The sequence below is a fragment of the Tupaia chinensis genome, unplaced genomic scaffold, assembly GCF_000334495.1.
Source record: "Tupaia chinensis unplaced genomic scaffold, TupChi_1.0 Scaffold139696_1, whole genome shotgun sequence".
Classification (NCBI taxonomy): Eukaryota; Metazoa; Chordata; class Mammalia; order Scandentia; family Tupaiidae; genus Tupaia; species Tupaia belangeri.
In genome coordinates, this window is record NW_006199577.1 from 589858 (window position 1) to 601840 (window position 11983).

Genomic DNA, 11983 nt, shown 5'->3' on the forward strand with positions numbered 1-11983 from the left:
ACACAACCAAAACTATAATGATGAAACACACACACACACACACACACACACACACACACACACACACCAAGTTTGGGAAGAACAAGGAAAGAAGTCAATGGCAACAATATACTGGAAGCTGAAAAATAATAGGAATTAATTCAGCATACTCAAGAAAGCTGAATCTTAAACTAGCAGTGGGAAAGCTAAGAACCCATTCTATCTCCCTAAGAATCTTTAAATAGTTCAGAAACTGATAGATTCAGGTACCTCCGGAAATGAATATTATAGTATGGGGTTAAAATAATATGGGGAAGTGAAGGCTGTTTAAAGATTAATTCAATTTCTTAATACCTCCTCACCCTGCCCCAATATACTTTTGAGGGAAGAAATTCTATCAATTCTATCACTGATCCTGATAGAATACTGGAGGTTTATTGTCAGAAGATGGCAAATGCCATACATAGTTGAGGATGTGAATACCAATTTTGAAAGCATGGAGACCAAGAGAGAGAGTGCATACTAAATAAATATTGAGGTTCTTCCAGGCTTTTTCCACTGTTTGGCTCCTAGAATGCTGGTATAATCCTTTAGAGAAGGAATTTGGACAATCTTTTTTGGGGAAACTTCCCCCAATAGGAAAGATGTAAAAATACTGACTTGGGACAGGGAATTTCTCCAACAAATGTCCCAGCAAGGAGACCTTAAAGTAAACCTCATGTCAACAAAGTTTATTCATGTACTCAGAGCTTACAATCAACTTTTTATCCCCTATTCATAAATATGGGCAGGAATTATCAGGCATTTGAGGAAAGCCTCTAAATGTGAAAGAAAGAGACAGAGCACAGAACAGACAGAAAAGAAAGCAAGTGGGAGAAAACAGAAACCATGGTAGTGGTGGTGGGGGCTTCGTCAAACCATAACTAACACCCTCAAAAAAATAAGAGGCAATATTCTATTTGAAATGAAATGCTATGAAAGCACTCAAGACAACAAAACAGAATTCTTAAATGTGATGGAACTTACATTATTATAAGCTTAAAACAGATTGTAATAAGTATATTTTATGTATGTCCATGGTAACAACAAAGAAAATACCTACAGAAGATACACAGAGGAATATGAGAAAGGAATCAACATGTCACTATAACAAAACAACAAACCACATATATACAAAGACAGCAGAAAGGGAGACAAAAGAGCTTTAAGACAGAAAATAATACATGACAATAGGAAGATCTTCCCTAATAATAATTATTTTAAATATAAATGGATTAAACTCCTCCAAAGACAAAGAATGGCTAAATGGATAAAATATACAAGATCCGACTACATGTTGCCTAAAAGAGACTCACTTAGCTTTTCTATTTCATTCATGATAGAGCACATGTAAGAAAGAACAGAGGAGAAGGGATTATACTGTGGCTATCCCCCCGGGGGATGATTTCTCACTTTCCCTCTCATTGTCTCTCTCTTTCTCTGGTGAGCACATGTACCTACTGGCAAAAACCTAAAAAAAAAAAAGTTAATTCAAAGGAAATAATTCTAAAATCCTTCATTCACAATGGCTATTTCATAAAAATTCAGGGACAAGAAAAAAATTAACAATTTTTCTTGGTTTTGTTTTTAAACTAGACACAACAAAGTATGTATATACTCCAAGGCCTCTTTGGATGACAAGGTAATGAGTTTTTCCATTCCAGATGTAACACAGAGTATGAATGTGAATTGATCAATGATGATTTGATCAGTGAAACAATTCTTATTTACAATATTACTTAGGTATATGTTTGCCGATTTCTCAAAGCTTAGAGGATCTGTTTTCATTCTGCTGCTTTGCTAACAGCAACTTAGGTCATGTCATTCAAAAGCAGGGTACAGCATTCTAAAGAGAAAACTCAAACAGTAACAGTAAATCCTGCTCATAACCAGCCATTGACTAATTGCAGAAGCACCATAGCTGCCAGCTATGGTGGTCCTATGACTACTACTTGATTACTACCCTAAAAAATTGGAAATTGGTATGGATGGAGTCTCATCAAGCTTTCTTTAAAGGTCAGCACATAGAGTGATTGTTGGGGCACTGGACTCCCACATGGCTGACTGTTATTAGACTCCTGGACCTGGTGGCTTGCTTTCTCACTTTCCTCTTTCTTTCTCTCTCTCTTACTCTCTCTCTCTTTCTCTTTCTGGTGAGCATATATGCCCCATAGCAAATTTTAAAAATAATAATAAATAAAATTAAATAAATAATTCTTAAAAACTATTTCTTTAAAATTCTACCTGTAGTTTAAGACCTTAAATATGCACAAGAAACATGAAAGGAAATATGCTACTTATATAGGTGCAAAGAATGAATAGTCAAAGTCAAAGATAAATATAATCATATGTTTATGTCATAATTCTTTGGTATACTCAAAGATAATTCAAAAGTATTACTTTAGGTAGAGGCAAATAAAATGAAAACACCCCATGTTGTTTTTCTTGATTTGGCCTATACCTTGTTTGGCTCCCCTGGATTATATGAAGAAAACATAGGAATTTTTCGGATCTCTTCCTCTGACAAACGATTTCTCTGGATCTCATCTTCTGGGACAAATTCTATTGGCTGCGTCAGCTTCTTAGGCTCAGTCCAACACTGCTCAGGTGAAAAATCAATAACTTTTGCCACATGGAGACTGGGACCTTTACCCTGTGCTGCCTGTTTTCCCTTGTCCTGGAGTAATGATGGGTTCTCAGCTGTGCCACTATCACCCGCTGATGCAGCTGAGACCAGTGAGTGGGAAGCAAAGGGTTCACCTCTCATAAGTTGGAATTCTTCAAGACGTTTTCTCATTATCATCTCTTGGTAAAAATTTTCCAGGTTGTTCATGGGATCACCTTTGTTCTTCTTTTGGGGTTCATCTGGATCAAGACAAAGAGACAGGGAAGTTCTACAAATCCTATCAATACCATCTTTGACAAATTAAGAAAAAAATAAATCCTGGATCTCAGCTATAGACACTCTGCTTGGGCAGGTCTTTATAACCTGTGATAAATGACAATAGTATACAGCTATCTTATTACAATGCATGTTAAGCACAGTCAGAACTATGGTGAGGCAAGTGAGGCACCTAGGACTCTCGGGGTCATGCAAGTTTATCTCTTAACTGATAAGCACACTTAGAAACATAGTCGGTATGGTATTACCACATATCACAAAATTAATCATAATTCCTTAGTATTATCTAATACTGAGTTCACACTTAAATTGCCCTGATTACTTCAAAGATATTTTTTACACTTGACTATTCAATTTAACAGCATAACCAACTTTTGGCTGTTATATTTCTTTAGTCTCTTTTATTCTAAAATAGTACCCCTTCTAGCTAATTTTATCCTCAATCCATTGATTTACTAGAAAAACCACATTTGTTTTTATGAAAAAAGGAATTGGATAAATTATTTACTGAAGGTATTATTTAACTTGTTTCTCAATCCCCTCTTTTTCTTGGCAGTTAAATCTAGAGCTATGCTATCTAATATAGTAGCCACTGGTCACATGTACCTAAATAAATAAATTCTCTAATATCAGTTCCTCGGTCAAACTTAGCACATTTCAAATAGTTACATGTGGCTCGTAGATATCATATAGAACAGAACATATAAAGACCACTTTTAGGCAATAATCCTTCATAGATAGATGTGCACTTCCTAATGCATCATGTCATAAGACACATAATGTTTGGTGGTCCCATTTTTAGTGATGCTGAAATTGATCAGTGAATTCAAGTGAGATCAGTTTTGTCCTTCTATTATGAAGTTCTCCCCTTCACCTTTTATCTAATGGGTTCTTCATCCACTGAGGATCATAGCTTAGATTATTGATCTATTAAGAGTCATAAAATGGGACTTTCCTAATTCTACGATTTCTTTTGTATTTATCATCTGGAATTCTATAATGAACTTACCGTCATGAGTTACTTGGTTAACCTAATAATTCATACAGGAAAGGCAGATGCTTGATTCTTTCATATTATTTACCAATTATGAGGATAATGAGTTGGTGCTTCAGAAATGTCCAATTGTGGGGGCCAGCAAGTGGTGTGGGGATTAAGACTGCTGGACTCCCACATGGCTGACTGTGGTTTGAGTCCTGGACCCAGTGGCTTAAAAATCATACTAGGCCTGTATGTATGTGCACCCAAAATCCTGAGAGGAGAATGGAGAAGGGATTGTGGAGTGGCCATCACCTGGGGGGTGATTTTTCACTTTCCCTCTCTGTCTCTTTCCTCTCTCTTTGGGAGTGCATGTGCCCTACAGCAAAAACAAAACAAAACAAAACAAAACAAAAAACTGTTCAATGATGACCAGTTATTTTTAGCATGAAATCATGCATTTTCATGTGTCTGAATAAAATGTAGTATTTTCAGTGGTCAGATTATACCACTTAAGACAACTGGTAGCCCCTTGAAACCCACTCTAATATTGTTTCCTTGTTTTCTGGCACAGCAAGATATCCCAAGCTTACAGTGCCTAGAAGGTGACCTGATGCTTAAGGTATTGGACTCCCACATGGCTGATCGTGATTGGAACCCTGGACTTGGTGACCTGAAAATCACATCAGGTAGGTGTGCATGCATGCCCAAAATCCCAAGAGGAGAATGGAGAGAATTTTGCATCAGGGCCATCCTTCCTGAAGGGTGATTTTTCACGTTCCCTCTCACTGTCTCTCTCTGGTGATCACACATGCTCTATTGTAAAAAACTAAAAGAAAAGAAAAAACGATATCCCAGGGACCAGCAGGTGGCATAATGGTTACATCACTGGACTCTCATATAGTCAACAGTTTGAGTCCGGAACCTGATGGCTTAAAACTCGCACTGGGATTGTGTGCATGCATGGTTAAAATCCTGAGAGGAGAATGGAGGAGAAGGAATTGCACCATGGCTACTCCCCTGTGGGGTGATTTCTTGCTCTCTGTCCCTCTGTCTCTGTCTGTCTCTACAGTGAGCACACATATCTTATAGCAAAAATCTCTGGGGGGAAAAAAGATATCCCAATTTATTTTGCACATTTCCTACCATAAAACTGGAATATTTCTCCAAGGATTCTAAGTTCTCTTTAGTAGAAAGTGTTATTTAGAAACCTCAGTTTGTGTTCATTGTTGAGCTGTTGCTTTCATTGGACTAAGACAGGGCAGTTTTTTAAAAAGAATTATTTATTTATTTAATTCCATTTGTTACTGTAATTTTTTAATTTAACGAGAGAGAGAGAGAGAGAGAGAGGGAGAGAGAGAGAGAACAGGAAAGCAAGAAAGCAAGCCACCAAGTCCCAGACTAGAACCATGGTCGGCTATGTGGGAATCCAGAGCCTTTAATCACCATGCCACCTGCTGGCCCCCAAAGATAGCATATTTTAAAAGAGAAAAACAAATCATGAGTCTATGTTGGTATTCCAATTAAAATAGAAGATTGTAAGGTTTTTACTTAAATGTCCTTATTTTAGACTTCTGCCATTTGTTATATGCTTAAAATATTAGCTCCTAATAATTTTAACAAAATTACTTATTAGCTTCTACCTACAATACACTTATAGAATTTTAAAATATCAATATAATACTAGTAAGGTGTTATGTATAACAAAAATATCTACTGAATACAATCTTCTATTTCTTTGCAGTTACTTTTGTCCTTAAAATAGTAACAGGAATATACAAATATTGTTTTAAAATCACTGTAAGTAGGGAGGACAGTAGGCACTGGAACCCACATGGCTGACTCCGTGGTCTGAATCTCAGATCCGATGGCTTAAAAAACTGGGTGCATTTGTGTGCATGCCTAAAATCCTGAGAGGAGAATGGAGAAGAAGGAATTGTGGCATGGTCGTAACCCCGAGGGGTGGGGGAGGGTGATTTCTCACTTTCCTCTCACTGTCTGTTTCTCTCTGGTGAGCACACATGCCCCCGGGCGAAAACCTAAAAAAAAAAAAAAAAATCACTGCAAGTAATTGTTTTCTCTGTGTGGTTATGCTACCAACTTCATTTATTGTAGGCAGGTTTTTTTTTAATTTCAGGAATTAATTTTTCCCCTTTTGATTAAATATCTTAATTATGCGAAACATTGACATGGATCTAAAGTGAAAACTGTTAACAATACCTTCACAGAAGTCTCACTTCCACCTCTCTCCCTTTCAACCCATTCTCTTCTTTCACCATTAATAATATTCTTATTAGTTTTTTTTTAAGTTAGGCTTATGGTTCCATTGTTTATTTTTTTTAAAAATATAAGCAAATAGGCATATGAACATACATACAATTCTTTAGTTATACCTCCTTCTTATGTGAAAGGTAATTTATTACAAACACTGGTCTACAACTTATTTTTTTTTGCACTTAATAATACATCTCGGAGATAATGTCATATTAATATGGAAAGCTAGTCCTCTTCCTTCTTATATCTACACAACACTCCATTGTATGAATGTATCACAGTTTATTCAACTACTCCCCTACTGATACAAACTGGTCTTGTATCCAGCCTTATGCTGCTTTGAAAAATGCCGTTACAAATAGCTTCATGTACACAGAATTTGGTATTTTTCAAGTATATATTTAAAATAAGTCCTAAGTAAAAGAATTGCTGAGGCAAAGGATAAATGTGTAAGTCCTAAGAAATAGAATTGCTGAGGCAAAGGATAAATGTGTATGTAATTTTCCTGCATACTGCTAAATTTTACTTTTTAGAAGTTGTACTATTCTGTATTCCTACCAGCAAGACATAAGAGTACTTAGGAAAGTATATCTTAAACAAAGAGCACTAACCATTAAATAAGAGACTGATAAATTTAACTACATTAAAATTAAGAATTTCTGTTCATCAAAAGCCTCATAAAGATAGGAAAAGAAAGCTACAGATTGGAAAATGTATTTGCTAGAAAAATAACTTTACAGGGCTGGTCCCACAGTGCAGTGGTTAAGTGCTATACATTGGGAGCCAGATCCAACTCAGCCAACCAGTTTTAATCCTGGTCCTGTGATTTAAAAACATGCTGAGTATGTATGCAAGCTTGCCCAAAATCCTGACAGAAAGGAGAAATGTTGGAAAAAGGAGTGCAGAGTGTCCATACCCTACTGGGGGCTGCTGTCTGGTGAGCACATGTACCTTCTAACAAGAATGAAAAAAAATAATAATGAGAGAAACTGAATTTAGGAAATGTACATAACTCTACAAATTAATAAAAGAAAAAAGAATGCAATTATTAGGGAAAGGAGCAAATGACTGAAGACATATTTTACAAAAGAGAAAGTATATGTATTTGATAAGTATATTAAAAAATGCTTGATGACATTAGAAATCACAGAAATGTAAATTAAGGGAATGAGATACTATTAGAAAACTGACATGCTAGCAAACACTCTTTTAAATGCCCACATCACTTATAAGTGAGGTTGATGAACAACTGGGACTCTCATACATTGCTGGTTGGAATGTGCAGTCATAGTGCAAATCAGTATGACATTATTTACTAATGCTGAAAATATGTTCTACATGCAACCCATCAATTCCACTCCTACATATATATTTTAGGAAAAATGTGGGTTTCTGTATACCACCATAGAATAATAAGAACACTCAAATCAGGGCTATTTATAATTGCCTAGAACTAGCAAAAATATCAATGCCTAGGAAGAATTGATTAAAAAATTCTAGGAAGTTTACATAATAGAATACTATATTCCAATAAAAGTGAACAAATTTCAACTACACAAGACCAAGTGGGTGAATATACTAATGTATACACTCAAAAATATTCATTGCTTCCCTAGCAACCGAGCCGGTGCCACCAGCCACCAGCACGCGTGGGGCCCGGCAGCGCTCCCGCGATGCCTCTGCAGGTCAGCGATTACAGCTGACAGCAGACGAGGACCGCCCTCCGTGTTCCTCTCCCTGCCCCTGCGAGGGGTCTGCGTCAGGGACGTCGACGTGTTCTGCGCGGAGAACTACCTGAAGGTCAACTTTTCTCCGTTTGTATTTGAAGTATTTTCCTATGCCCCCATAGACGATGCAAGCAACAAAGTGAAGATCGGGAATGATAATATTGTTTTCACCTTGTATAAAAAGGAAGCAGACATGTGGGAGACCCTTTCTGTGTCAGTTGACAAAGAGATGATGCAAGCAATAAGAGAAAAGTCTATTTTACAAGCACCAGAGAGAGCACAAGCTATGGAAGCAAAGGCTGCAGCAAAGCGGGAAGATCAAAAATACGCACTCACTGTCATGATGAAGGTAAGTTGCAGGTTGATAGGAAAGTCCTCTACAGAGCTAAGAGCACACTGCATAAGGGTAATTACTTGTACTTCCAACCACTTACTTCCTCAGCATTTGTTCATACTTTGATTATAGAGATCACTATGTTATATCGTTTATCTGCTACTCAGCGTGTTCCTGAAAATCTGTATGAAAGTCAAGGGTGTGAAAGTTGGACAGTTGGATCAGCAGGCAGTGTAGAGGTTAAGGCAGCTGGATTCCATATGGCTGACTGCCTAGTTCAAGTCCAGACCTGGAGGCTGAAAATCACATTGAGTGAAATCATTCTTCTGGTATATTGAGAATAAATAATATAATAAAAGAAAAAAATATTCATTGACTATAAGCCAGGAATTATTCTAGGTTCTTGGGATACATCAATAAATAAAAGTCTCTACCTTCATAGATTTAAGTGAATTACATGCTATTTGGGACCAGCAGTTGGCATAATGGCTATGTCATTAAGATTCCCATGTAGTCAACTGTGGTTCGAGTCCCGGTCCTGGTGGCTTAAACTCAAGCTGGGCACGTGTGTGAGTGTGCCCATCCCTCCTGGGGGTGATTTCTCACTTTCTGTCTTTCTGTTTCTGTCTTTCTGGTGAGCACATGTGCCCTATAGCAAAAATCTCTCCAAAAAAAAAAGCTGACAACAACAAAGAAAAAAAAATAGGCAGAAACAAATGAAAAAAGTCTCAAGAACCTAGACTACAATAATAAAAAAGATAACATTTGTATAAGAGTTTCCAAAAGAGAGGAAAGACAGAAGGAGACCCAAAAAGTATTCAGAAAAACAAAAGTTGAGGGGCTAGCAGGTGGCATGGTGGTTAAGGTGCTGGATTCTCACATTGCTGACCATAGTTCAAGTCCTAGAACTAGCAGCTTGAAAACCACGCTGGGCATGTGTGCCCAAAATCCCATAGTCATCCACCCCAGGGGGTGATTTCTCACTCTCTGTATTTCTCACTGTTTCTGTTTCTCTCCAGTGAGTGCACATGCCCTGTGGCAAAAACAAACAAAGAAAAAAATCGTGGAAAAAAGAGAAAAGGAAAAACCCAATCTCCTTTATTAATTTTTGTTGGTGCATTATGAAAAACAATATTTAACTTGAGATGAAATGTCTTAAGAACCTTTAGAGTACAAAAAATTTACCTTCAGCTTTTCCTGGCTAGCCTCAAACTCTCGCTTTTGCTTTCATTGCCATCTTCCTTTATTGAAAACATGTTGAAGTACTTTTTCCCCTTTTAGTTACCGGAAATGAGTAAGCTCTTTAGTGAAACATTCAGAATACATGTAATGAAAAATGTCTAAACAGTTCAAGTGAGATTTTTGGTATATATGTAGCTATTTAGTAACATAAAAATTTTTACTGGTCGTGTTCTTCTCCAACACATTTTTTCCTGTATTTTGAAGCGACGGTTTCTGCCAATAGCTTTCATACCTCTGGTGATTTTTATTACCTTATTTAGTAGAGGACAATCAGGCATCTTAAACTGGTCTTCAACCTAGAAATTTATTAAACAGTTTGATTTCTCAAGGGGCAGCACTGTTGGAAAAGATTATTATATACAACTCTCTGGGCCAATAGGGAACAGGGATGGGAAAGATACTGCCCAGGAAATTTATAGAAACTGAAACAAAATCCCTGTCTGACAAGTGACCAGATCTCTTAGTTGCTGAGCGTGCCTTAGCTGAGAGGGAGAGCCCTGTTGCTTTGCATTTCATCCTTGCTGGTTGATCTGCCGACACTGCAGTACCCGGGGAAGGTCTCCCAGGCCTAGCTTACCTGGCGCTCTGCAGGGCACAGGGGCGTTAGGGCTCCATTGTGTGAGCGGCTCTCAGTAGATTCCAGAATCTGAAAACGTGTGTGAACACTCGACAGTATGGCTGGCAGTGAAGTTACAATGTTTGCTTTCTTGGATGGAAGAAATTGTGAGAATCATGTCAAGAGCCCCAAATAGTCCAGATGTAATTAAAAGAACCTTTTGTACTTGTTTAAGAGGAGCCTGGTTATTTAACAAAACTTTTGTAAGCTTAGAAAAACTGGATTAGTCAGGGTTCTCCATAGAGACCGGGCTAATAGGTCATGTGGGTGCACACACCTGTGTGTGTGCGTGTGAGTGTATGTATAAAGAAACTTATTCAGAATTGGCTCACATAATTATGGATGCTGACAGGTCTCAAGGTCTACAGTTGCAAGTTGGAGACCCAGGAAATCTGATGGAATGGTCTGAAGACCGGCAGGCTTTAGACAGGAAAAGCTGAAGCTCCATTTGAGTGTGAAGGCAGGGAAAAGCACACGTCTCAGCTGAGAGGCCTTAGATGAGAGGAACTCTTTCTCCAGGGTGGGTCCGCCTCTTGGTTCTCCTTGGGCCCGTTCTACTGGATGAGGCCCTCACACCTTAGGGAGGACAATCTGATGTGCTCAGTCTACTATGGGGAGCCTGACACTCCCCTGGAAGCCGCCCATGGAAGCACATGGAATAATGTTTGAACAGATACTGGAGCACCTCATGTCCCAGTCATCGCCCCATGCGATTAATCACAATAGGCTGTTTTAACACGCCCTCTAGCAAAATAATAATAATAATAATAAAAGATAAAAGACACAAACCACCAATATTAAACAAGAATATCTCTGAAACTATCAAAGGGATAAAGGGATAATAAGGAAATACTATTAATACAAACATCTTCATGTTAGAAATATGTTTAAGTACCTGGGGCTGGCAGGTGGAGTGGTTGTTGAGGGTGCTGGACTCCTACATGGTTGACCACGGTTCAAGTCCTGGACCTAGCGCTTTGCTTTCTCACTCTGCCTCTCTCTCTCTCTCTCTCACTCATTTACTCACTCACTCTGTCCCTCTCTGGTCAAATTATAATAAATAAATAAAGTTAAATAAAATAATTCTTAAAAAAATACCCTTGGGATACAAGAATTAAATACAAAAATTTATTAGAAATTTATAAGTGCTATGAAAAACAATTGAGTATATTAAACTGAAACAGCTTGGTGGCTGTAATTTAATGCTCTTCTGGATAGGTCTCAATGAGGTGACAGCTGAGTGAAGCTCTAAAGAGCTTCATAATCTTATCATGCTGCGATTAAAGTGCAGACTCAAAGTAGGAGCATGCCTCAAAAAAATTAAAGAGTAAAATCACACAAAGTATGCTCTCTCTCTGCCCAACCACAATAGAATTATTGGGTCATCAGAAAAGTCACAACAAATCCTGTCTATGTTTTTCTATGTAAAAAATGCATCATGACTTTTCTGACAACCCTATACATTAGTGACTCACTACTATAAGAAATACAGGTTGTCAGATGGTGGTATGGCAGTGAAACATGACAGTCTCAGAGGAGATTCCACATGAGAAGGTTCCTGGTTCAAGTCTGGAGACCTTTCTGAGTATTGCAAGGTACACACTTGTCCATGATCTGGGGCTGGCTAAAGGCTACGGTAGGACTGCCGTATCAAAACCCTGTTGGGAATTGCGCTCTGTCTCTCTCTTTCTCATTTATGGAAGAATCAAATTAATAAACTTAAATGAGGAAAAACATAACATTTGGAAATTAAATAACACACTTCTAAGTAAGTTATAGGTCAAAGAACACACAAAGGAAATTTTAAAATGTTTTGAATTGAGGGACCAGCAGTTAGCGTTATGGCTATGTCGCTGGACTCCCACGTAGTCGACCACGGTTTGAGTCCCGGACC

The 11983-nt window shown here is 37.9% G+C and overlaps 1 protein-coding gene across 1 annotated transcript in view; it reads right to left on the reverse strand.

The window, feature by feature from the left end:
- RBM41 (RNA binding motif protein 41) overlaps positions 1-11983 on the reverse strand; it is a 48676-nt gene that overhangs the window by 11023 nt on the left and 25670 nt on the right. Inside the window, exon 6 of the mRNA XM_027765754.1 lies at positions 2480-2883. Within this exon, the coding sequence (XP_027621555.1) occupies positions 2480-2883 (404 nt within the window). The remainder of the gene's footprint in view (positions 1-2479; positions 2884-11983) is intronic.